At 54.2% G+C, this 24,636-nt stretch overlaps 3 protein-coding genes and 1 non-coding gene across 9 annotated transcripts; 2 read left to right on the top strand and 2 right to left on the bottom strand.

Annotated features, from left to right (window-relative positions):
- Positions 1–135: 135 nt before the first annotated feature.
- On the bottom strand, positions 136–7,452 carry LOC112578742 (aggrecan core protein). Of its 2 annotated transcripts, none has more exons than XM_044938330.2 (5): positions 5,583–7,452; positions 4,292–5,485; positions 3,397–3,537; positions 2,353–2,456; positions 136–910 (listed from the first exon to the last, which is right to left on the bottom strand). In XM_044938330.2, the coding sequence occupies exons 1-5, from the start codon at positions 5,632–5,634 to the stop codon at positions 806–808; spliced, it is 1,596 nt and encodes a 531-aa protein (XP_044794265.2). In that variant the 5' UTR covers positions 5,635–7,452; the 3' UTR covers positions 136–805. The 2 variants fall into 2 exon arrangements, with proteins under 2 accessions (XP_044794265.2, XP_044794266.2); XM_044938331.2 differs by having other exon boundaries at positions 5,408–5,485.
- Positions 7,453–7,793: 341 nt separating this feature from the next.
- Positions 7,794–8,658, top strand: SFTA2 (surfactant associated 2). Its single transcript, XM_006052311.4, has 3 exons — positions 7,794–7,992; positions 8,218–8,306; positions 8,443–8,658. The coding sequence occupies exons 1-3, from the start codon at positions 7,932–7,934 to the stop codon at positions 8,527–8,529; spliced, it is 237 nt and encodes a 78-aa protein (XP_006052373.1). The 5' UTR covers positions 7,794–7,931; the 3' UTR covers positions 8,530–8,658.
- A 771-nt stretch (positions 8,659–9,429) lies between these two features.
- LOC112583005 lies at positions 9,430–9,535 on the top strand. The gene has a single exon (XR_003107371.3). It is a non-coding gene; the product is annotated as a U6 spliceosomal RNA (small nuclear RNA).
- Positions 9,536–11,933: 2,398 nt separating this feature from the next.
- On the bottom strand, positions 11,934–24,635 carry VARS2 (valyl-tRNA synthetase 2, mitochondrial). Of its 5 annotated transcripts, none has more exons than XM_044938328.2 (30): positions 24,416–24,635; positions 23,783–24,019; positions 23,567–23,648; positions 23,351–23,451; positions 22,706–22,827; positions 22,527–22,593; positions 22,342–22,439; positions 21,073–21,154; positions 20,786–20,905; positions 19,915–20,032; positions 19,157–19,245; positions 18,565–18,655; positions 18,223–18,350; positions 17,989–18,092; positions 17,723–17,804; positions 17,371–17,447; positions 17,191–17,266; positions 16,821–16,926; positions 16,565–16,635; positions 16,309–16,434; positions 15,989–16,093; positions 15,758–15,826; positions 15,566–15,644; positions 15,330–15,457; positions 15,047–15,199; positions 13,812–14,018; positions 13,000–13,111; positions 12,679–12,854; positions 12,380–12,508; positions 11,934–12,264 (listed from the first exon to the last, which is right to left on the bottom strand). In XM_044938328.2, exons 2-30 carry the CDS (start codon positions 23,981–23,983, stop codon positions 12,160–12,162), a joined length of 3,204 nt encoding a protein of 1,067 aa, XP_044794263.2. In that variant the 5' UTR covers positions 23,984–24,019; positions 24,416–24,635; the 3' UTR covers positions 11,934–12,159. The 5 variants fall into 5 exon arrangements, 4 of the variants coding, with proteins under 4 accessions (XP_044794263.2, XP_006052375.4, XP_044794261.2 ...); XM_006052313.4 differs by having other exon boundaries at positions 19,921–20,032; XM_044938326.2 differs by having other exon boundaries at positions 24,478–24,617.
- Position 24,636: the final 1 nt, after the last annotated feature.

Genomic DNA, 24,636 nt, shown 5'->3' with positions numbered 1-24,636 from the left:
TATTCCTGACCCAGGGATCAAACCCATGTCTTTTGCATCTCCTGTGTTGGCAGGAGATTCTATACCACTGCACAACCTGGGCTGAGAGGGTCACAAAACAATCCTACCAGCTACTGATGTCTGAGCTGTTCTAGGTACAGAGAAATGTGCTGAGCACCTTACCTTGTTATAACCTATGAGGTTAGCAATGTCAGCCTCATTTTACAGCTTGAGAACAAACAAGCTTGGTTCAGGGAAGTGATTTAAATGCCCAAGGTCACACATCTGGTAAGAGGCAGAGACCAGACCTGGTCGGTGCCTGCCTGACGGCAAAGCACTTGGATAATTACACAGTGGCTGGGAGACCAGGGGAGCGCTACTGTTTTATTTAGCAAGAGTTGTGTCCACCACCCACCTGGAGTGGTCTAAGCAGGGGGCGTCACAGAGCAGGGTTCCTCACCTGTACTGGGGTGAGAGAATTGAAGGTCTCAAGAGGGTCAGGAGCCAGCCCAAGGGGGCTCCTTATAGAAAGGGGGACCCCCATCCTGTTCGCCAGGGGTCTCAAGCAAAGTGTCCTCAGCTAAGTTCTCTGATAGTTGGGGAAGAGAATGGGAACAGGAAGAAAGAGTGAGGAGAGGAGGTTCCCACTACCCAGATCGGGATTCCATGAAGGCTGGAAGACCCCTGGAGACCATGGTGCCCTGGTCCTTCCTTCTACAGATGAGAAAACTGCATCAGAGTCTTGAGTGACTTGAGTGAGTCTGCTCAGGGAAGGAAGGAGGAAGGCCATCGGGAGAGGGGCATAGGCGATCCCGGTTGCGCCCCTTCACTTGATGGAGTAGCGCTGGCTGGTGGCCTCGTGTTGGCAGCCATAATGGGTCACAGAGCCACAACCACACCCCATATTCATCTCCTTCCGGAACTCGCAGGCCTATGAGATGAGGGATGGATCAGATCAGATCAGATCAGTCGCTCAGTCGTGTCCGACTCTTTGCGACCCCATGAATCTCAGCACGCCAGGCCTCCCTGTCCATCACCAACTCCCGGAGTTCACTGAGACTCACGTCCATCGAGTCAGTGATGCCATCCAGCCATCTCATCTGGGTATTGTTTTTGCTTTGGCTCTATCCCTTCTTTCTTTTTGGAGTTATTTCTCCACTGATCTTCAGTAGCATATTGGGCACCTACTGACCTGGGGAGTTTCTCTTTCAGTATCCTATCATTTTGCCTTTTCGTACTGTTCATGGGGTTCTCAAGGCAAGAATACTGAAGTGGTTTGCCATTCCCTTCTCCAGTGGACCACATTCTGTCAAATCTCTCCACCATGACCCGCTCATCTTGGGTTGCCCCACGGACATGGCTTAGTTTCATTGAGTTAGACAAGGCTGTGGTCCTAGTGTGATTATGATAGGAAGGGTTAACTAAGCTGCCCAGCCCTCAGCTCTCCCCATGGACTGCGGCCTCCCTCAACAACTCAGGTTCTCAGAGCTCCTCTTTCTGCAAAAACAGTAATGATAATGAACCAGACTAATTTTCTGAGCACTTACTATGTGCCAGGGCTTCCCTGGTGGCTCAGAGGTTAAGGCGTCTGCCTGCAATGTGGGAGACCTGGGTTCGATCCCTGGGTTGGGAAGATTCCCTGGAGAAGGAAATGGCAACCCACTCCAGTATTCTTGCCTGGAGAATCCCATAGATGGAGGAGCTTGGTGGGCTACAGTCCAGGGGGTCGCAAAGAGTTGGACACAACTGAGCGACTTCACTTCACTTACTATGTGCCAAGCACCTAAGCGGTTTACATGTGTAAGCTCATTTTACCCCCCAACAGCCCTTTGAACTGGATACTATCAATATCCTTCTCATTTTATCCAGGACTCAATTACCTCATCCGTAGAATAAGAGATAATAATATTGCTTGTATCACAGGGTTGCTGTGAGCTAAGATATGTACAATACCTGGCACAGAATAAGTGCTATTTAAGTGTCAGTTATTACTTAAATTGAGTAATACAGAACACAGAGAGGCTGAGTAACTTGCACAAGGTCACACAGCTGTAACGACAGAGCCAGGATTCAAAATCCAAGTTATAATGTAATTCCATAAAGTTGACTCTTCACTGCCTAGAGCTGAATGTAGTGCCTCCATGGGCTGGTCAGCCTGCAGCGTTCCCCTGCCTCTTTCAGTGGCCCCAACCCCACATCCCTGCCCAATCGATGTTTCCTCTCAGCCGCCCAGACTGCGGTCCCTTTCCCCCCTCCTCCCTCCTTAAGTGTGGTAAGCTGTCATTTTCCCCTGAAGCCCCTGTCCTTCTGGGGCACCAGGGCCGGCCCCACTGGCCTCAGAGACCCACACATTTGGACCACAGCTTCACTCACCTTTTTGATACCATACAGTAGACTGACAATTGCTGCCACCAAAGAGAGAGTGATCAACACGATGGCCCAGTCGGGGACAGAGCCCTTCTCTTGCGGCTTCGGGCCTGAGGACCAGAGAGGGGCTGTGACCGAGGCAGGTGGGACCTCAACCCCCCGACTCCCCGCTGCCCTCTGTAACTTTGCATCTTTCCTTCTGTGACTCAGATGTCTACGTGACTCTGAGACCACGTTGCTCGGTGTCTTGTCATCTTGGGAATAGAATTTCAGTGGACAGGGTTTCAAAGGGCTTCACTCCAAACCGCACTCACTTCTTCCCTAACACCTGTGGACGCGTTTGTCCGTCTCTGAAGTCCTCACTCACATCCACGCCTCTCCGTCTTTCTGAACCGTCCTCCATATCCCAGGCTGTTGTTGGGCCTCTCTCATCTGCCATGCCTCTGCACTCTGACAGCCCCGCCCCACCTGTAGGTCCCTCATCTTATTCAGAGGCTGCCCCCTCCGCCCTCCTCACCACCCCACCCTGACTCTGATCTTTAAGGGGAGTCAGAGCCAGTCCTCTTGTTTTCCCTTCATTCATTTCCTGCCCTCAGACTGCCTGGTGGGGAGATTTGGATTGAACGGGAGGGAAGAAGGAGACAGAGGGAGGAGGACAGGATCTCAGGAGGGGATACTTGTTGCCCTGCAAAGACAGGTTGGGCCACAAGGAATATAGTCGAAAACCTTTTGGGGAAGCAATCAGGTAACAGCCATCCAGCTTCTGGTGTGACCAGAGGCTTGAGGGTACTGAAACCCTTTGAAGAACTGGAGATATTCTTAGGTGTACTCAAAACACAGTAGAAAGCAGGCCTTAAGCCTGTCCCTACAATGGCAACCCACTGCAGTATTCTTGCCTGGAGAATTCCACAGACAGAGGAGCCTGGTACAGTCTATGGGGTCGCAGAGTCAGACACAACTGAATGATGAACACTTTCACACTTTCACACTCCTCTCCAGGAGCTGGGGTGCCTGCCGGTCAGTGACCCAATGCAAACAAGAGCGCCTTACTGGTTGGGACGCTGAGCCCAGAGGAGGCGGTGGCCGCTCCAGCTGTGGTGTCTGCGGAACCGCCTGAGACAGCCCCACCTGCTGTGGAAGTCCCAGGCACGGGTAAAGCAGTTCCAAGGGCTGTTGTTGGGGAGACAGATCCTAGAAGGGCAGAGGGGAAAACAGGTGGATATCTGAGCGAGAACAGAAGCAGAAATTCCATCCAGTGCCCTCTCAGTTGAAATCCTGGCAAGTGTTTGGTAAATGAAAATAAAAGGACTGAGAAAAGCTAAGACAGTCTTAAAAACAGAAGTGGAAGGCTTATACTGCCAGACCCTTAGACTGGATGCAAAGCTGCAGACATTAAGGACTGTGGCCCTGGAGTAAAAACAGACAGAAGAGCCCAGAAATAGCCTTGGTCACTTTACTTTCAATAAAGGGACTCACACATTTCAATGGTGGGGAGAGAGGAAGAGTCTTTGAAATGAGTGGTTCCAGGGCAACTGGTTATCTGTAAGAGGAGAAAAGGGATCTTGACCTCTCCCTTACTCCATACACAGAAATTAATCTGAGATGTGTCATAGGCTTAAATTTGAAAGCTAAGATTCTTAGATTCAAAGATTCTAAATTTGAAAGTAAAGCTTCTGGAAGAACGCATCAGAGAATATTTTCATGACCTTGAAGTAGGCAAAAAAAAATGTCTTAGGCAGGATATAAAAACACTAACTACAAGAGAAAAAGTTGATAAGTTGAAAAGCAGAAGGAGGGCCTTTGTATAGCCACCAAAGACAGGACTGCTTCAGTGAAGCTCTGAGAGCTAACGATTTATTCATGGCTGAGCACAGGAAGCCCCCACCCAGAGCTGCAGGCAAAGCCAAAGCGCTCTTCAGAGATGGACTGTCCCCTGAAGTGTCACCTGGCAACGCTGATGCTGCTCCTGATGGGCTGCCAGAAATGGTTGGACTTAAAGTCTGAGGATTACTGGGCAAAGCCCCAGGTGTTGAAGAAACTGTAGAGAAACTCACAGAGACAGTGGGGAGACCAGCAGAGATATCCCCAGAGACAGTGGGGAGACCAGCAGAGACAGTGGGGAGACCTGCAGAGACATCCCCAGAGACAGTGGGGAGACCTGCAGAGACAGTAGGGAGACCAGCAGAGACAGTAGGGAGACCTGCAGAGATATCCCCAGAGACAGTGGGGAGACCAGCAGAGACATCCCCAGAGACAGTGGGGAGACCAGCAGAGACAGTGGGGAGACCAGCAGAGACAGTAGGGAGACCTGCAGAGATAGTAGGGAGACCTGCAGAGATAGTAGGGAGACCAGCAGAGACATCCCCAGAGACAATGGGGAGACCAGCAGAGACATCCCCAGAGACAGTGGGGAGACCAGCAGAGACAGTGGGGAGACCTGCAGAGATAGTAGGAAGACCAGCAGAGACATCCCCAGAGACAGTGGGGAGACCAGCAGAGACAGTGGGGAGACCTGCAGAGACAGTAGGGAGACGAGCAGAGACAGTGGGGAGACCTGCAGAGACATCCCCAGAGACAGTGGGGAGACCAGCAGAGACAGTAGGGAGACGAGCAGAGACAGTGGGGAGACCTGCAGAGACATCCCCAGAGACAGTGGGGAGACCAGCAGAGACATCCCCAGAGACAGTGGGGAGACCAGCAGAGACAGTGGGGAGACCAGCAGAGACAGTAGGGAGACCTGCAGAGATAGTAGGGAGACCTGCAGAGATAGTAGGGAGACCAGCAGAGACATCCCCAGAGACAGTGGGGAGACCTGCAGAGACATCCCCAGAGACAGTGGGGAGACCTGCAGAGACAGTAGGGAGACGAGCAGAGACAGTGGGGAGACCTGCAGAGACATCCCCAGAGACAGTGGGGAGACCAGCAGAGACATCCCCAGAGACAGTGGGGAGACCAGCAGAGACAGTGGGGAGACCTGCAGAGATAGTAGGAAGACCAGCAGAGACATCCCCAGAGACAGTGGGGAGGCCAGCAGAGACATCCCCAGAGATGGTGGGGAGACCTGCATCGATGGTGGGGAGACCAGCAGAGACGGTAGGGAGACCTCCAGAGTTAGCTGTCCCCAATGGGATCAGCTGAGCTGTTGGCAGAAGAAAAATGAGAAGATGGAGTTAGAAGAGCTGGCCCTCTCCCTGGACCTCGAGTCCACATTTTGCCCGTAAACCGCCCGTGCTCACCGTAGCCAGCGAAGGCCTGCAGGCCCAGGAGCAGCACCCGTGCAGCAGCCATGGTGCCCGCTGAGATGCACTTCCAGGACCGTCTCCCTGGCTCTTTAAAGGCTTTAAGGCCCTATTAGGAGCCTCAGGAGAGCCAGGTGTGCCAGGGCCTCCATCAACTCCGGGATCTTCATTCCCAGGGAGAGGCCACCCAGCTGTCCCCAGGGGATTAACCTATCCCAGCTTGGTTCCAGGAAGCACTGGGCGAGGGGGAGAGTGAGTAAGAGCCTGAGGATTCTCCTTCCAGGCTCTCAGGCTCTTTCTGGGTTTGGGATCTAACCCCCAGGTCAGAGTCAGTCCCCATTCTCGACCTTCTCTGAAGGGGAGAGACCCAGGTCTCCTATCCCAAGGTCCTTGTATGCCTAGAAATATGACCATGGCGGGGTGAGGTGTATGCGTCCCTTGGGGATGCAGCGGGTGGAGAATGACTGACACAGCCTGGGGACCTCATCTGATTCTCAGGAGAGACCACGGCAGGGCAGGAGGGTGAACACCTGAACTATCCCTCCTTCACAGTGGCTGCAGCCCACAGAACTTTCCATTCCTTTGGCGGAGAAGGGGTAATGAGAGGAGAGGGGCACCAGGCAAGACAATCATCTGTTCAGGGGCAGTGGGATGAGCAAGTTCAGAACCCAGCTCTGAATCCACTGCGCTGGAATCTACCACTTCCAAGCTGTGCACTCTCGGGTGAGTCGTGTGACCTATCAAAGTCTTCACCCCTAAAACTGGGGTAAGGCAGTATCTACTTCAGAGGGCCATAATAAGGATGAAAGGAAATAATGTTTCTAAGGTGCCCAGCACACAGCAGCCTCAGCTATGATGACATGAAAAGACGAGCGCCCGCTGGGAAAGACAGAGGCACGCTCCCACTCTCCTCTTAGGAGGACTCAGATCTCCCAAAGCGCCTCTCTGAGTTCCCGCTTCCTCCCCTCTGCTCCTGCCTTCTATGTCTGCTGAGCCTTTTGTCCATGAATTCCTCCCACTCTGGGCTTCCGGCTGTCCAGTATACGTCTGAGAGCCCCTGGGTTGCTCGTTATTTACATTTATGGTATAGACAGTGTCTCTATAGACAGTATTTATGGTATAGACAGTCTCTGTCCATCTTAGTGGTCCTGCTTTTGGCTTTTCTCCCTGACTCTGCCCTGTACCCTCTCTGTCTCCATCCGTCTACTCAGGGGCCCACTGGTGTGGGGGGAAAGGGAGAGAAGACGCATAGGGAGGCAACTAAGATGATAAAACGGCATGTGACCTTGTGTATTCTAGAGGGTTTACACGACTAGTTTGTCAATCCGTTGAGCTTATCCCTGTGTCTGGCATCATGACAGCCTGGTCTATCTCTAATCTCTCTGCTACTGACTTACTATGTGACCTTAATAAGTCATTTACCCTCTCTGAGCCCTAGTTTCCTATTTTTTAAAGAAAGAGGGTAGGGACTTCCCTGGTGGTCCAGAGGCTAAGACCGCACTCCCAATGCAGGGGGCCTGGGGTTTGATCCCTAGTCAGGGAACTAGATCCCATATGCCACAACTAAGACCCGGTGCAGTCAAATAAAATAAATAAGAAAGAAAGAAGGTAAACTAGACAGATTTCCAAATTCCCTCTCCATCCTGTCCTTGCGTTTGACATTCTGAGAGATTTGGGAAAGGGCTTTGGCTGGGAGGATGAAGGGATTTCTTTTACGTGAGCGCTCAAGGCAGGACGTGATGGGGATATTTGATGAAACTGCATCTCCGCCCAAGTTGCTAGGATATGTTAGAGAGACTAAAACAAAATATTCAAAGATGAAAGTTCCCCCCACCCAGAAAGTCATTGCGGCTGAGGGAGCAGGACACGGGTTTGGGGAGAACTCGGTGTAATCTACCCCTCCCTTTTGGGCCCACATTCCTGAGCCCTTGGTTGGCATGGCTGATAGAAATTAATCACAGTTAATAATTAATCCCTAAAGAGCAATGAGAGGCCCAGGCATGGGTGGGGCCCAGACACCAGCACGAAGGGACGCCTCCCCAGCTTCCCTCCCTGGGGCACCAACTCCCTCTCAAGCTTTGAGACGTCGGGGAGAAGTGGGACACGGGATTGAGGAAAGGGGACCACCCTCCCTTTCCCCAACAGCCCAGTGAATGGCCCTCTCCTGGGTCCTCAGAGCCTTATTGAGAGAACTGGAAAATCCAGTTGCCCAGCCGCCCTCCCATCACCCCACACACACCATTGCTCAGGACTGAGTCGGGAGCAGGAACGCAGGCCGGTGAGGAGAGGCCAGCGGGTCTTCAGACATCTCTTCCAGCATCTGAGAAGTGAGGGGGTAGAGTCGTGATGAGGGCTGGGCTGCCCCTCGTCCTCCTCCTGACCCTTGTCGGCAGCTCACAGGGGGCAGGTGAGTCTGGAGGGCTACACACCTGACCCCCAAGACGAGAAGTGGGTGAGAGAGACATGGAGGCACCCTAGTCCTGAGGTCCTGAAGGCTCAGGGCTGAAATGCAGCAAGAGGGTCTGGAAGGGACAAAAGACCTCGGGTTGGGGTGGGGCAGGAGGGGTGCCTGCACCCCTGAGGGAGCCTGTTCCTGGCAGCTGGGTCCTCAGCTGTGCATCTGAATCCCTAGGGCCAGGAATGACTTTGAAACTAAAGTTGAAGAACTCCCTTCTGGCAAATTCTTCCTACAATTCCAGCTTACTGGACTTTCTCCAGAAGGTAGTCCTTTGGGAGGGAAACAGAGGGGGCTGTGTGAACTTGGAGTGCGTTTCTGCGTCGGTCTGGGTGGCTGGCCCCTCCAGGTGTGAGTGAGAGCCATCTTACACCTCACCCTCTGGCCCTTTGTCTCCCTCAGTTCTGCCTCCTCCTCCACCTCCCCTTGGGGACCAACGTCACCCTGCATCAAGCAGGGTCCTCACAGCACGTCACCTGCAGAGTCTGAGAGCAGTCGAAGCCTGTGCCCTTCTTGGCTGGGGCATCCGGTCCCTGGAGAGCAGGCGCCATGCCCCGACCCTGTCTTCCAACAGGCCCTCACCCTGCTCAGTGGCAGTAAATATGCTGAATTCAGTGACCTGACTTTGTGGGTTCATGAGCGAAGGGGATGGCAGGAAAAGGGAACTGGATACTCAAGTCTGACTCTCCCTTGTTAAGCAGAGGGTTTCCCCAGTGGATGTGCTCTCTCCTAACACCATGCCAAAGGCCTACTTGGGGACACACACACACACGCACTTCAAGTTGAGTTCCTCAGAGCACCTGGGAATAAAGGAAAGGAACATTTACTGAATTCCTGCTTTGTTCCAGGCAGGAGGCTTTCCCGTGTCAACGCCTGCAGCAAGCTCCCACGTAGCATAATAGATCTCATTATCCCATTTTACAGATGAGGAAATCGAGGCTTAAGAGGGTTAAGTCACTTGAGGTCCATTAGCAATGGAGACGTCTGACACCAGACAAATGCCTTGGCTTAAGCAAGATTTTCATTTCCTCTCCCTTTGCTTTTGCTTTGGGGTTGGGGGCTCAGGAACCTCAGGCAGGGATGTGGGCGGAACACGCCCAGGGATCCACACAGGTCAGTCAGGGTAGCACGTGGGGTGGGGGACTGTTGATGTGAGAGATGAGGGATTCAGCTTGTGAGAGGATGGCCAGCCTGGCAGAACAGGCGGGGAAACAGCATGGGTGCCTATGGGAATGCGTAATCCCACAGGCCCACGCTTATGTCCTAGATGACTTTCTTATTCTCCCAGAACTTTTTTTTTTCCTGCTCTGGGTATTAGTTGAGGCATGTGGGATCTAGTTCCCTGGGCAGGGATCAAACCCAGGCCCCAGATTAGAAGCTCGAAGTCTGGTGCTTGCTTCAGCAGCACATATACTAAAATTGGAATGATGCAGAGAAGATTAGCATGGCCCCGTGCAAGGATGACATGCAAATTCGTGACATGTTCCTTATTTTTAATTCATGTTGAGGTTTGACAGAAAACAACAAAATTCTATAAAGCAATTATTCTTCAATAAAAAAAGATTTTAAGAGCCATTAAAAAAAAAGAAGCTCAAAGTCTGTTAAGACTGGACCACCAGGGAAATCCCAGTCTCCATTGCTTTACCAGCAAAATGAGGATAATGGTATTACCTGCTTCCTTGGATTGTCCTGAGGATTCCATGGATAAGCTACTGAGGACACTTGCCATGGTACCTGTCAGATAAGTGGGTCTGGGTGGTAGGAACTTTTATTAGCGTGGAAACCTGGCCCCAGTATAAAAGTCTTATTCCCTAGGGCTCTTCCTTCTCCTGCTTTTTTTTTTTTTTTTGGCTGCACGACATGCAGGAGCCCAGTTCACAGATCAGGGATCGAATCTGGTCCCCTTGCAGTGGAAACAGAGTCCCAACCACTGGACCACCAGGGAAGTCCCACCTCCTGCTGTTCTTAAGGCAGGCACTCATCTTACTCCACACTCAAGATGCTCTTGACTTCTTACTGGCTGACTCTAAATGCAAGCATGCAGCCTAGACTTGACCATGAAGAGCTACTGGTATGATTGCTTCCTGCTCTCCACAGTGCCTGTCCTACCAGCCCGCTCCCACCCCGCACAGCCTCACCACCACATAGAACTAGAGACCGACTCCTTTGGAACAAGGGAAAGGCAACAGTTCCAAATGGAGCATCCCTGAAGATACAAAAGCATAACAAAACAAAATTTCTATCATTTCCTTGACAACTGTCCTGGGACTATTACCCCTGGAGGAGGAGAGGTAGCTGGGGGCTCTGTAGGACCCCCCAGTATTGCATGACTGACCCCTAGGCTGCACCAGTGAGCTGGTGGGTCAGGTGAATAGATCCCAAACAAGTTGAGGGATTGAATGTCTGGATCTCCAAAAGGATGGAGGAGCAGACAGTACACTGTTTTGTTGTTTAATTTTTAATTTATTTTACATGTGTATTTTTCTGACTCTGTCTGCTAGAATCAAAGTGAAAAAAAAGTTAAAGTGTAGTCACTCAGTCGTGTCAGACTCTTTGCAACCCATGGACTGTACCCCACCAGGGTTCCTCTGTGCATGGAATTCTCTAGGCAAGAATACTGGAATGGGTTGCGATTCCCTTCTCCAGGGGATCTTCCCGGCTCAGGGATTGAACCTGGGTCTCCTGCACTGCAGGCAGATTCTTCACCATCTGAGCGACAGGGAAGCCTAAATCAAAGTACAAAAGAGCAAAGATTTTTGTTTCTCTCATTGATAAATCCAAGGGTTCAGAATAGAGCCCAGCATGTAACAGGTGTTCAAGAAAAAGGAAGGAGCTCACTCCCTCCTTTTCCTTCCCCTCTGGTGCGATGTGGTATACCGGTGGGAGCATTCCTTAGACCCAGAGTTGGGAAGAGTGTATCAAGATGGCAGGAATGTAAGATCAAAAGGGATACGGACTCCTCCATTGCGGAGTCCTGCACTGCTTCCGCCCAGCAAAAGAAACACCTATCTCGTCTAAGCCATTATCTTTGTTGCTTTTTAAAAATAACTTCTTTTTTGTTTTTTAATTGAAGTATAGCTGATTCATAATATTAGTTTCAGATGTACAGCACAGTGATTCAATATTTTTGTAGATTAGCTACCACTCTCTCTGAAGCTTGGTTACAGCAGGCAGATAACCGACACCTAACTTACTGGGCTGAATGCCAGTAATTCCAGCTGACGCTGTGGACTAGTTCCTTTTATTCCCTGAGCAAGTCTCTTCAGCTCTAAAATGGACCAAACACCCACCTCATGAGGTTCTCAGGAGGAATAAATGGCACCACAGAGGACCCAGCCAGGCCCACCACATACAGTAATTCTCAGAGCTGCTGGACAGAATGTCACTTGGGTGGCAGGCCCCTGAATTCCACCACCGAGACAAGGTGTGTAAGGTGGCTAGGTGGGCGTCTGCGTGTGTGTACCCCTGTCTGAGGCTGGGCGGTGTGTTCCTAGCACTGAGGTCTCAGGTACACAGAAGCGGGAGGAACTCGATCCCCAGAGCAGCCTGCAGCTCCCCGGGCCTGTGGAAAGTCCCCCATCCCCTCAGCACCTCTGGAGATAAGGCCAAGAAGCAGGGAAGCTCCCTTTTGGTGAAAAGCAGAGGAGGAAGAGCGTGCAGAAGTCGGGCCACTGTCCATAAGCGCAGGAAGTAAGTGGAACCCGGGTCACTGTGCTCAGGCCCTACTCAGGAGCATCTCTCCTCCAGTGAGGGAGGCCCCGCCCAGCACCCACTCCCACCATGGCCCAGAGCACGAGGAGGCCGCCCCGCTTTTCCCAGACCAGAGTCAGGAACAACCAAGAGAAGGGAAAGTCAGGGCTAAGGGAAAGGATAAAAGGACCACAGCAGACATGTTTGGGATTTTAAGTTTATCTGAGTGGCCTCCTTCCCAAACTTCCAGGTGGGACTGCGGAGGAGGGAGGCCAGGGCACACACGTGAGCGTCTTGAGGTCACCCAGTCATCTGACCAAGCCAGTCTGTTTCCTCACTGACAAAACGAAGGGGCTGGACCACAGAACATCCCGACACTGCCCAGTCTGTCCCCAGAGGCCTCAAAGGCGGGTCTGGGAGGAAGGAAAGTCAGGGGGATGGTGAGCCCCCAGGGCTTGGAGACGCATCCACCAGCTGCCGGAGGTGAGAGGCTGCCTTGTCCAGCTTTGACAACTCCAACTGGAGGGAAGAAAGCTGGGCGAGGAGAGAAATGGCTGAGAATGGAGGCAAGGAAACCACCCCGCGCTGCGTGCCCCTAACCCCATTCCCTCAGGGAGTCCGGTGTCCTGAGTGGCTCCCCCAGCCTCACCCTCTGCTGCCTCTGAGTCTCCGCCTGTCCCTCGGATGGGGGCTGGGCTAGGAGGCCATCAAGCTGCTTCTGCAACTTGTGTCTTCGGGCAGCCAGCCGAGGTAGGTGGGTCTGGGGGTCCACCAGGCCCTGTGGAAGAACAGAGGAAGAAGGCTCAGACCTCTGCCGTCCACCCAACACTCCCTCCCGCTCACCCACCACCATTCCAAGACCCCTCCTCACTTTATAGAACCCACCCCTTGCCCTCCTCCCAACATCCTTTCAGCCCCTCCTTGCCCCCTCCAGTCTCCTCTGCTCACCTGCAGCTCCATATACGCCTGACTGGTGTCACTGAGGGCGGCCTGGACCCAGCCCGAGGGGGCTGCTGCACCAGGGGGTAAAAGGCCCACCACCCCACAGTGGCCCAGGATGCCCAGCGGCTCCAGGAAGGCCTCAAAGAGGCCCTGCTCGCCTGGCTCTGAGCTCTGCAGCAGCACTGGGGAGGAACGGGAGCTGTCAGGTGGAGGGCCCAGGTCTTCCTCCCACACCTCCTAACTCTGGGCCCTGCCCTCCCAGCTCTACCCTCTTCCCCATCAGACCCTCCCGTCTGCAGGGACTCAGGAGCCTGGGGCCCACCTCACCTCGGGGCCGGGCCTTGGTGAGCTGGTAGGTGGCGCGCAGAGCCCTGAGCGCCTGCACGGACTCCTGAACCCGGGAGAAGCGCCTCTCCAGCTCAGGCTGGTGCCAGTGCTCCTGGAGGTGTACATCCAGGGTCGGTAAGTGGGCCCCCCGCCAAGACTCAGGCTCAACTCTCCCGGCTCTGACCTCCACCCACCCACCCCCATCTCCTTAGAGCAATGACCTGCTCTCTCCACCACACACACAATTCACCACCTCAAGGAACAGAACGTGGCGAAAACTAGGGCATCATCTAAGAAGGTCTTAGATGATCCATGGACAATGTTTAGACCGAAAATGACAAACAACCAAAAATACATTATAATTTAAAAGGTATTATTCAAAGCTCACAAAACCCAGTAAGCAAAAAAAGAAACTTGGTTAAACTTGAAAATGATTTTTGGGTGAGTTTGTAGCATTTGAAAGCTTAAAACTACACTAAGATTTTTGGGCTATCCTATTACTAAGATCCAATCCTCATCACAACCATGACACGTACTATTACTGTCCTCGGTTTAAAGATGGAGGAAACCGACACAAGGTCACACAGCTAGTGTCAGTCTGGTGACAGCATCCTGCTCTCAACCACTTGCTAATACTGCCCCCGACACCTGAGAGTTATTCCAGCCCTGCAGGAACAATCCATCTTCCTCAAGACTCCCGGCAAAGTACAGACCAGCACTGTCAATGACCCCACAGCAAAGCCCTTCTAGAAGACTGCCCCCCCGAATCTTTACCAGTAATCCCACTCCAAGACTCCACGGGTGTGACTCACCAAGCTGCGGGCACTCGGGTAGGGGGCAACACAGATGCTGGGGGCAGAGGGACCACCAGGCCTGGGGGGCAGCCTCTGCCAGAGCTCTTCAGCCAGGAAAGGCATCAACGGGGCGAGGAGGCGGAGACCGACGTCTGCACAGAAGAACAGGACCTGAGGCGGCTCCAGAGGGCGGGGAGCGTGTGACAGCAGCGGCTTCACAGCCTCCTGGGGAGGAAGCCAGTGGTCAGGGGCAGCCACGGCCCGCTCCTTCCTCCACACGCCCGCCGCCCTGCCCGTGGGCATGCTGTGGGTGAACGGGAGCACCCAGCGTCTCTGAGACCATGAGCCGTCCCCAGACACAGTAGGGAGCATGCGACAAGGGGAAATCCAGGGCAGGGACTCGGGGGTGGGTGAGGAATAAAACTGTCAGGGACGTTTGCATTTAGAAAGAAAAGCATTGAGTTTTGTGGGGTTTTTTTTAACCACAGAGACAGAAATGTTTTTTTTAAGTTGAGAAACAGAAATCTAGGACAGGGGTCCTCAGCCAACAGTGTCAGGATCACCTGGGACAAGAAATGAACATGCTCACCACCCACCCCGCAACCTGCCTGACTGAGCTGCTCTGGGGGTGGGACCTGACACTCCAAGGTAAACAAGCCCTCCTTTGAAAGAATCCCTGGGTCTAAAGACTGGTACGCTTGCTCCCTGTCGGCTCCCAGCCTGCCTAGGGTCTGAAGGCAGCAATTACAGGAACTGAAAACAATCTCCATTTATGATACGAAGAGCCGACTCACTAGAAAAGACCTTGATGCTGGGAAAGATTGAAGACAAAAGGAGAAGTGAAGTGAAAGTTGCTCAGTCAAAGGGGGAGGCAAAGGATGAGATGGTTAGATAGCATCACCAACTCAATGGACATGAATTTGATTACACTCCGGGAGATAGCGAAAGACAGGGTAGCCTGGCGTGCTGCAGTCCACGGGATCACAAAGAGATGGACACAACTTAGCAAGTGAACAACAAGCCTCCCAACCCTGTGTTGTCAGACTCAGTTTTCTAGAAGTGTCCCCTTCTCCCTGCTCCTCAGGTGACAGGCAGGGAACAGTGCCCAGGCCAGTCCCAGAGAAGAGGGGAACTGGGATTTCTCAATCTCACCTCTCTTCCTATCCTGAGGGAGGAATTCAAAACCCAGTTCAGAGCTCTCTGCCAGGGGACAGGGAGCAGGGCTGCAGGGGGACTGCCCCCGCCTCACTCACCAAGTAGACATCACAGAGGTTGTGCAGCCAGAAGTGGTGCAGGGCATGGGTGACGAGCGAGAGCTCGCGGGCGAGGAAGCCCCGCTCGCAGTCTTGGGCCGTGCGGGCCAGGCAGCTGAGGATCCAGGCGTCCATGCGGGAGGCGGGGGACAGCTGTGGTAGAGGGGGCTTCGGGTTGGGACAACTCGATTCCCACCCAACTGCCTCCTTTCCTTCCAGACGCCTCCTCCAGACTCAGATGTCGGACTACCCAGCTCCCAAGTATCTCCTCTTTCTCTCTTACCTCCTCCGCAGGTTGGGGTATGAATTCCTCCCCAAGAGCATTCAGGATAAAGCGCAGGGCATTCCAGATCTTATTGCAGAAGTGTCGGAAGCTCAGGACCTCAGAGACGGACAGGTGCAAGTCGCCTCCTGGGAGGGAGTGGAGGTAGGGAGCATGTACTGGTGGCAGCTGCAGGGGAGTCCGCGGCTCCGCCCCACCACCAGAGGCCACTGCCCGCTGCCCTCACCCAGGCTTACCCAGGGCCCCATGGGAGCACAGGGTGAACCTCAGAGCATCTGTCCCACACTCGGGGATCCCATGAGGGAAGTCCTTTCTCTGCAACGAGAAAGAAGAGGGGTGGCAGCTGCCTATGAGGCTGCAGGGCCAGAAGGCAGGTTGCACAGGGAACTGGTGGCCATGAACTAGAGGCTGGAACAGGTCAGACTCACCTGCGCCGAGGCTGCAATCGCCAGCTCTGCGGGGTCCAAGTTTCCATCCCTCAGCTTGTCCTGCAGTACCTGGGGTGGATGAGTAATTCACTGGCCTCAGTGGAAGCCCCTGCCCCTACCAGGGTCCCTCCCACTGGCCCTCCCAGTTCCAGCACTCCCGCCAGCCCCTCCCTTCAGCTCCCCTTCCTTTATCTGGAAAACCCCATCCCTCTTGGGGCCCTCCATCCAGACCTGCAGCTCCACCCCACTGATGATGTCCCGTGGGTCCAGCACGTTCCCCAGGGACTTGCTCATCTTCCGGCCCTGCCTGTCCCGGACCATGGAGTGAAGCAGGACCTGGAGGCATGGAAGGGGTCAGAAGTGGGGCCTGAAGAACTTTCCTCAGGAGGGCCCTTGGCTGTCCTTCAGGGATTAGAGGTTAGGCTGGAAAGTGAATCAGGACAAAGGAACTGGGAACCCAGAAAACCCCATACGAGGGGTTAGAATGGAGGACAAGGCTTAGAGGAGATTGGGGAGTCCCAGAGAAGGGCAGGGCGCCAAAGGGTCTTTACCTTGCTGAAGGGGAGCTGCCCTGTGAGCTGGGTCCCCAACATGACCATGCGGCCCACCCAGAAGAGCAGGAGGTCACTGCCCGTTTCCAAAAGTGACAGGGGGTAGAAACGAGCCAGGTCCAGGGTCTAGGAGGAAAGAGATAAACAGTGAGAGGCCCAAGACTGGGGCCTCCAGCTCTTCATAAAACTCTCTGAGGGGCCCTGGGGGTCATTTCCTCATCCCCACCTTCACTCTCTTCCTCTCAACCCACCTCACCTCTCGGGGCCAGCCTAGGGCAGAAAAGGGGAAAAGAGCCGAGGAGAACCATGTGTCCAGGACATCAGGGTCTGGAATACGGAATGGAAACAATTGGAACCTCAGCATCAGGACCTCAGCCCACTGCTGCCCACCTCTCCAGCCCAACCCTCACTCACAGAGACCAGGGCTCTGCCCCATTCCCAGCTTCCCTGACCCCACCTTTCCCACCTCAGTGCCTGCTCCCTCCCCTACCCACCTCCGGTGGAATACCCACCCCTCTCCAGGGTCAGCTCCGCCCCTGGTCTCCCTGTTAATTCTGCAGCTACCTCTCTGGCCTCAGCCTCTGTCCGCCCGACCACCCAGGAGTGCTCCGTATCACCCTGCAGAAGTAAGGAGTAGGGGGCAGTGAGAGAACAGCACGGGACAGGTGTGAGACAGCGCTGAGTGCGCATGGTCTCCGGTGGGCTGAAAAAGGCTGGCGCCCTCTGGTGGTGAGATGAAGAAATGCCAGCTCAGAAGCTGAGCTCACAACAGCGGTGCATAGATCAGAAGCACAGCTGGGACCAGCGCTGGAAGCCCTCTGACTCCTGTGCTGAGGCTCTTCTGGCCAAACCCAGCCCTCCCTTCCACTTTCTCCTACTGACCTTTGCATGTTCTTCTACAACCAGGTAGGCTGGAATCCGATGGCCCCACCACAGCTGCCGGGAGACACACCAGTCCCTACCAAGAGGATAGGAGTGATTTTTTTCTTCCTTTTTCCTGAGTGATTTCTTAGCATGACCAGTGGGCCCCCTTCCCCCTCCCCTGAGAGCTCCCCTTCTTACCCAATGTGGGAAAACCAGTGCTGCCAGTTCTTCTGGTGGAAGGAGGGACTAAGGTCCAGGGCCCCCGACTCCACGGCCTGGAGGGGGAAGGACCTTTAGATGGTGGTTCCCTACCCCCAATCCCCATGAATGGGACCAGTGGTCTCTGAGGTGGTTCTGAAACTCAGAAAGAACCACCCAAGCCTCCTGAGAAGAGTCTGGACTTGAGTGAAGATGTAAGCCAGCCCTTTCTGGGCACCCTGCCTCCATCCCCTCAGCTCTCCCCTCAATGAGCATAGCTAGAGTGGACCCCAGCCTCCCTGTTTCTTCATTCCCACCCAGGCCCCAGGCCCTCCCCACACTGCAGCCTCACCTTGGCGGCTCGCTCCCCCATTTCCCGGCAGCGGACAAACCACTGGCTCTTCAGTAGGTACTCTACCACATCCCCGGAACGGCTGAAAGGGACACAGGATCCGACGCTGCGGCAGGCCCTCAGTGCCGAGGACACGGCAGCCAACAACACAGACACAGAGCTCGTATTCTAGCACGAGGGGTGCACAGCCCATCCTGCAGTCACTCTTAAGCTTCGCCCATCCCCTTCTGGGGGCGGTCAGAGGAAAGGAGTGAAAACGGGCTTACCTGCAAATGGGCAGCACCATGGGGTGGTTTTGGAGGCCCCGGAACAGGCCCCGCTCCCTCAGCGCTGACAGAATCTTTTCCCGGGCCACAAATCGGTGAAGACCCTGTGGAAAAGTAGCAAAAGTAAAGCTTAAAGGCTGCTAGAAAAATAAGAGAGTGGGGGAGGGGAGATGGGGCAGAGGGTGCCCTCAAAGGACGGGGTTAGGGTTAGGGCTATCACTGGGCTGGTACCACCTGCAGCCAGTCCTCACAAAGGGCGGTCATGGTCCCATCCTCCGCAATGACACTCCGGGGGCTCAGGCCGTGTCGGGCCCCCAGCTCAGCATCGGCAGGGCTGTGCGCTGGAGTCACCTTCACTGCCCCTAGGGGAACAGGACTGCCGTTAGCACTGGACCCTGACCCTGGCTTTTGCTTTTCCAGACGTGTCACCATCGCCCACGCTACCCCATCCCTCCCTGTCATCCCCCACTATCCACTGAGACCACCCTTCCCCTACTTTCTGCCTCTTCCTGGTTCTCTCCCCTCCCCTCTCCCCCAGAAGCCCTGACTTCCTGTCTCTGCCCTGCCCCCACTTACCTGTGCCCAGGCGTGGCTGAACAGTGCAGTCTGTGATAAGGGGGAGAAGCTGCCCCGTCAAGGGATGACAGAGTTGTCGCCCATGTAGATGCTAAAGGGAAGGGAGAGGGATCAAGGACAGACACATGTGTCAGGTGGAAGGGTCTGGGCTGGGCATGAGAACCCTGGAAATACGAGGGTGAAAACCAGAAGGTAAAGACCTACAGCAGGGCTCAGTAAACATTTTCTTAAGGGGCCAGAGTGTAAGAATTTTAACCTTTGCGAACCAGGCGGTAAATTCAGTCTCTACAACTCCGCTCCACCGCCATGGCAGAGTTAGATAACACATGACGGAGCTGCAGACGATACATAGGGAATGAGGGTGGCTCATACAGAAACAGGAGATCTGGCCCATGGGCCATAGTCCGCCAGCCCTGAGCTGAAGTGTAACACCAGGAAGAGAAGGGAGCTGAGTCAGAGCCACTGGAGAGCTGAGATGAGGGCAATTTCAGGAAAAGGAAGAGGGAGTAGAGAGGAGGAGCTGCCATCCTAAAAGGCAGGGAAGAGAAAGCATGGGGTGGAAGGCCAGGCCGCAGGGAGCACTGAGTATTACCGTGTAGCGGGAGTCATCAGGATGGACCGCCACAGCCACGTCTCCAGGCAGCGTCTCTGGCCTCGTGGTTCCCACCACAACCTCTGCGTCTGAAGACAAAATTCAAGCACTTAAAGGTGGTCCTCGCCCTCACCTTGTACTCCTGACACAGCTAAAGTCAGGAGAACTGGAAAAGGTGGGAGGCAGGGATGGTCAAGGTACAGAAGGCCCCCAGAAGTAACTGGAGAAAACAAGGACCAACGTCTATAGGGCCCTGGGGTTTCTGCCTAAGGGGATGTCTGGGGCTACAGAATTCCTCAACAGCCTGCTTGGGAGACAAGAGTAGAATGTTAATAAATACAACTAGAATCTTTCCTTGGTGCCCTGATCATAAATGCAGTGCCTTCCTGGAGGCATCACAGTCCCTCCTGTAAGAAACCTCTGACTATTCCAGCTCATCCATCTTCCCTTCTCCAAACTCCTGGGAATACTTACTGCTCAAACCACACTTCAGAACTGATCCTTTGTCTCTTTTGGGGGTAGCAGCCTGCTGTGGAATTACACTAAGCTCCCTCAGGGCAGTGACTGCGTGCACTTTTCTTACATGGCCCAGGATACCCAGGGTGAGTATCCCCAGGACACAATACTTCCAAGGTTCCCTATGCCCCTCCAACCAAGTCACATGGAAGACAGACTGGTGGGTTGCCTCCAAAAGCCCAAGGTGGGCTCAAGAAAACAGGGGAAGCAGAGGTTAAGTGGGTGACCCTTCCAAGGACTACCCTCACCAGGCTCTCCATCCACGGGGAAGGCCACGGAAAAGAGGAGGCCGAAAGACACGGGGGTGGGGCAGCCAGGCAACTGAAGCTCCGTGCGGCCAGGGAGGGGCCGGCTCTCCACCTGGGGGCGTGGAAGAGGCAGGGTCAGAGAGCAGCCTCTCTGCAAGGCTCACAACTGGTTTCCCACCTCCACTCATCCACAGCCCCGGCCTCCCTGCCATCCATCAAAAAGCCACGCAGAGGACCTGGGAGCCACTTCCTTCCCCTCACCTAATCCTTGTGCCGTCAAAGTTAAAGAACATATTCACTGGACTTCCCTGGTGGTCCGGGGAAGGGACCACCCTTCCCTGGGTTAAGGGTTAAGAACTCGCCTGCCAGTGCAGGGGACATGGGTTTGATCCCTGGTGTGGGAAGATTCCACATGTTGCAGGGCAACTAAGCCCATGCACCACACCTACAAAGCCCTCGCTCTAGAATCTGTGCTCTGCAACAAGAGAAGCCTGGGCACCGCAACTAGAGAGTAGTCCCCACTCGACACAACTAGAGAAAGCCCACACACAGCAACGAAGACCCAGCACAGCAAAAAATAAATTAGTAAATATTCACTGAGCACTTAAACCACACGCAGGTATTATGCCAGCCTCCTAGAAGTTCTCGCTGAATTCTCACAACACCCCTGTGATGCAGGTATTTCCATCAGCCCTGAATTTTACAGATCGAGGAGACTGAGGCTGACAGGCTAACAGCCTGTCAGGAGCCACATCACTGGGAGGTGGCCAGATTCAGATGTGAATCCAGGCAGCCTGGCTCCAGAGTCCGAGCTCTCCCCCGGGCTCAGAGCTCTCACTAACCGAGCTCTCCTTGTCTGCCTCACCTCAATATCCGAGATGGCGGAGCGTAAGGCACACGACCAGTTGACCAGCTGCCGGCTCCGGTACAACAACCCAGCCTTGTAGAGCCGCACGAAAGCTTCTGTCACGGCCATTGAGGAGCCCTAGGATGACCTGAGTGTCTGCATCCAACAGCCTCTTCTCAGCCCACCCCCCACCAGGGGCCCAGGCGTCCCCCTGGCCCCCCTAACAAACACAGCAACCCGCCTCCTCGCACAGAACTCTGAACACCTCCCTGACACCCACAGGGACCACAGCACCGAATACTCACGGTATCCATGGTAAAGCACTCTCGGTCCCAGTCCAGGGAGGCCCCCAGCGCTCGGAGCTGCTCACAGATCTCGCCACCTTTCCTGTGCCCAGACAGATTTGGGTCAGCAAACATGTCCCAGACATCAACTATGTCCCGGGCCCAGTGAAGCCCCAGCGGTGCTGGATGCTGGAGTGAGTTCGAGACTGATCTAGCCTCAAGAAGCTAGTGGAAACACACAGACCTATCTATGGCTTTCCATGATATTGAAAGAAACATAACATTTGTAGTAAAAGGGGAAGGGGCAGCCAATTTGTGGGAAACAGAAAGAAGCTTTACAGAGAAGACAGCATGTGATAACAGACCTGAAAGAAAAAGGGTAATTTCAAGAGGATGCAAAGTGGAAACAGGTGAGGAGAGATGATGAAATCCAAGCAAAGGAAAGTGGGATAAATGGAAGAAAAAAAATATATATGTATACACGCATATAAATATAAGGGGGAGCGCAGGCATGCTTAGTTACTCAGTCATGTCCAACTCTTTGACACCCCGTGGACTGCAGCCTACCGGGCTCCTCTGTCCATGGAAATTTCCAGGCAAGAATATTGGAGTGGGTTGCCCTTTCCTCCTCCAGGGGATATTCCCTAACCAGGGACTGAACCCATGTTTCCTGTGGCTCCTGCATTGGCAGGCAGATTCTTTACCACTGAGCCACCTGGGCACCTGGGGAGCCCATATATGTGTGTGTGTGTGTGTGTATATATATATATATATATATATATATATGCACTTACACATAAATATATGCATTTTGGAGAGGGCAATGGCAAGCCACTCCAGTACTCTTGCCTGGAAAATCCCATGGATGGAGGAGCCTGGTGGGCTACAGTACATGGGGTTGCCACGAGTTGGTTGCGACTGAGTGACTTCACTTTCACTTTTCACTTTCATGCAATGGAGAAGGAAATGGCAACCCACTCCAGTGTTCTTGCCTGGAGAATCCCAGGGACGGCAGAGGCTGGTGGGCTGCTGTCTGTGGGTTCGCACAGAGTTGGACACGACTGAAGCGACTTAGCAGCATATGCATCTTAACATATACAATACACAACACATGCACACACAACAAGCTTGGAGACCCCACCAAATGCTAAGGGACTTCAGAGCTTACACTCCCAAGGGAAGTTAGAGCTGAATGGGAAAAGCCCTGACTACATGTTAGGAGAGAAGGGCTGGGAAGCCCAGATCCAAACCTGCTGTCTCAGCCCCTCCTGCGCTGCCCCCCATACTCACTCCTCCTTCCACTTCCACACCTCCCTAAGGAAGTCTTCCCGGCTCAGCTCATGTCTCCTCACGCCTCGCTCCTTCCACAGCTGTTTCTCCACCACAGCCTACAGTAAGATGAGGGGGCAGAGAATCAGGTCACTTTGGGGGAAGAAATCTCACTCAAGAAAAGGGACGAGTGGCAAAAGACATACTTGGGTCGCAATCCCTGCATGATCTGAGCCAGGGACCCACAGCACCCGATCCCCACGCATCCGGTGCCTGCGAAAGAAAAACCCTCATGGGAATCCATGGCTTTACATGTTCATTTAGCCTCATCCGTTCCCAATTTCTTTCTCCTCCAAGAACTCATGCAGCCCCATTCCCCTCTCACCAGCGCACGAGAGCATCCTGTATGGCCACGGTCAGCGCATGCCCAATGTGCAGGGAGCCTGTGACATTAGGGGGTGGGATGCACATGGAAAAGGTCTCCCCTGTTGCCTGGGGCAGCCTGGCCTAGAAGGAAAGAAAAGTCAAAGGGCAAGAGAGGACTGGATGTTCCCTGGGGAATAGCACCCTCTGGTGTCTCCAAAGCAGAAAGAACTATAGGAAAAAGTCTGGCAAGTAACAGGGAAGAGGAAAACCTTTGAGACACCAGGGGGAGAAGACAAGCTTTCCCTGCTTTTTGGCAGGTACTCTTGCCTGGAAAATCCCATGGACAGAGCCTGGTAGGCTGCAGTCCATGAGGTCGCTAAGAGACGGACACGACTGAGATACTTCACTTTCACTTTTCACTTTCATGCATTGGAGAAGGCAATGGCACCCCACTCCAGTACTCTTGCCTGGAGAATCCTAGGGATGGGGCAGCCAGGTGGGCTGCTGTCTATGGGGTCGCACAGAGTCGGACATGACTGAAGCGACTTAGAAGCAGCAGCAGCAGCAATGTGGTTGGTTGTGAGCTCCAGACTTGTGCCCACCAATCTTATGGGCCATTCTGTCCTGGGGACCATTTAGCACTCCTCCCTTGCCAGGTACTAACCTGATATTCTGGTTTGAAGAAGCCCTCTCGCACCCACCAAGGGTACCAGGCAGCCTCAACGTACTGGGGGCTGTATGCAGGAGGCAGGGGTCGGGAGACATCTAGGAGGCAGAGGAGAGCCCCACTAACTCCTGACTTCTGTTCCCAGGTTGCATTTCAGCAGACCGAATGGGCAACCAAAATGTGAGGGAAAAGGCCTTCAGGTTTCCTAGTTACCTTTCTTTTCTCCATGTTCCGTGGAGATTTCATACAACACTCTCTCCTTAGGGGTCCAGGCCTTACTGGATTCTGCAGGTGACTGCAGAGAGGAGGAACCAGAATGCGGGCTGCAATTTCAGGATACCCCAGGCATCTGGAATCCAGCCAGTCTCTCCTCCAGTGCTCTCCCAAGATTTCTCAGAGAACCAAGGACCAGCTGTCGGGACTCCTAACCTTGCTCTTGGGGGCTATCCCAGCCTCCAGCGATGCCTGCTTCTCTCGCAGGCGCTTCTGTTTGGCTTCACGGTTCCTCCGCGAGATGGCTGATCCATCTGGCTCTGACTGGGTGGAAAGGGGACGGGACCTGGGGAGGCCCCGTGAGAGCCTCAAGCCCCAAAGCGGTGGTCGAAAAGAGGTCAGAGGCAAATGAGGCATCGGCAGTGCTTGGAAAGGGGCCAAAGTCTGTTCCAGCTACAGCACATTGGGAGGGTATGGTCGTGAGGGAGGGTCACAACTCCCAAAGTCACACCCTCTTCCCCCCACCCCTTCCTGCCTCCCTCCAGCACTGGCTGATAAAGTATCTAGCCCATCCCTCACAACCCTCCCTCTGTGAGGACTAGAGTAGACAGGGTCTTCTAATTATCAGCGCTCTTCCGGGACAGAAAGTCTCAGGCCCTCAACCTATTCAGCTGAGATGTGGGGGTGACCGTAGACACAGAGGAGAGGGAAAGGACTCAGGGATTCTGGCAAATGGTGGACATCAGAGCCAGCAAGAGGTCCCACCAGGATCACTACTTGTTCGCCTCCTCAAAGGCCATCTGCACTGCCCCCAGCCCGCGAGTTGATCTGCCTTCCTGACCGACGCACCGCGCGGGTCCTGACGCTCCAGCACTTCCCACTCCCCGATCGCCGGCCCGCTGCGCGCTCACCCGGTGAGCCCGCCGCTATCCCAGGGCGCCCCGCGGCGTGGAGCGTAGAGGGGCGGCGGCAGGTACTGGGCAACCAGCGAACCCGGCCCGAGCGTGACTCGCTAACCGCGCGGCGCTGAGAGGCGGAGCCCCGCCCGGGCGCATGCGCACTAGCTGGCC

Source organism: Bubalus bubalis, chromosome 2 (assembly GCF_019923935.1).
Source record: "Bubalus bubalis isolate 160015118507 breed Murrah chromosome 2, NDDB_SH_1, whole genome shotgun sequence".
Classification (NCBI taxonomy): Eukaryota; Metazoa; Chordata; class Mammalia; order Artiodactyla; family Bovidae; genus Bubalus; species Bubalus bubalis.
The sequence above is the reverse complement of the archived record's forward strand: the minus strand, read 5'-3'. Positions and strand labels throughout refer to the sequence as shown.

Excerpts from the sequence above, each read along its gene's own strand:
- LOC112578742 (XM_044938330.2), bottom strand. The coding sequence starts at position 5,634 with ATGGCTGCTGCACGGGTGCTGCTCCTGGGCCTGCAGGCCTTCGCTGGC. Across the intron at positions 3,538-4,291 it reads AGCAGCATCAGCGTTGCCAG|GATCTGTCTCCCCAACAACA; the intron begins GTGACACTTCAG and ends CTGCCCTTCTAG. Across the intron at positions 911-2,352 it reads TACTGTATGGTATCAAAAAG|GCCTGCGAGTTCCGGAAGGA; the intron begins GTGAGTGAAGCT and ends CTCATCTCATAG.
- SFTA2 (XM_006052311.4), top strand. The coding sequence starts at position 7,932 with ATGAGGGCTGGGCTGCCCCTCGTCCTCCTCCTGACCCTTGTCGGCAGC. Across the intron at positions 7,993-8,217 it reads CGGCAGCTCACAGGGGGCAG|GGCCAGGAATGACTTTGAAA; the intron begins GTGAGTCTGGAG and ends CTGAATCCCTAG. Across the intron at positions 8,307-8,442 it reads TACTGGACTTTCTCCAGAAG|TTCTGCCTCCTCCTCCACCT; the intron begins GTAGTCCTTTGG and ends TGTCTCCCTCAG.
- VARS2 (XM_044938328.2), bottom strand. The coding sequence starts at position 23,983 with ATGCCTCATTTGCCTCTGACCTCTTTTCGACCACCGCTTTGGGGCTTG. Across the intron at positions 17,267-17,370 it reads CACTGGTTTTCCCACATTGG|GGACTGGTGTGTCTCCCGGC; the intron begins GTAAGAAGGGGA and ends TCCTCTTGGTAG. Across the intron at positions 15,645-15,757 it reads CGATTGCAGCCTCGGCGCAG|AGAAAGGACTTCCCTCATGG; the intron begins GTGAGTCTGACC and ends TTCTCGTTGCAG.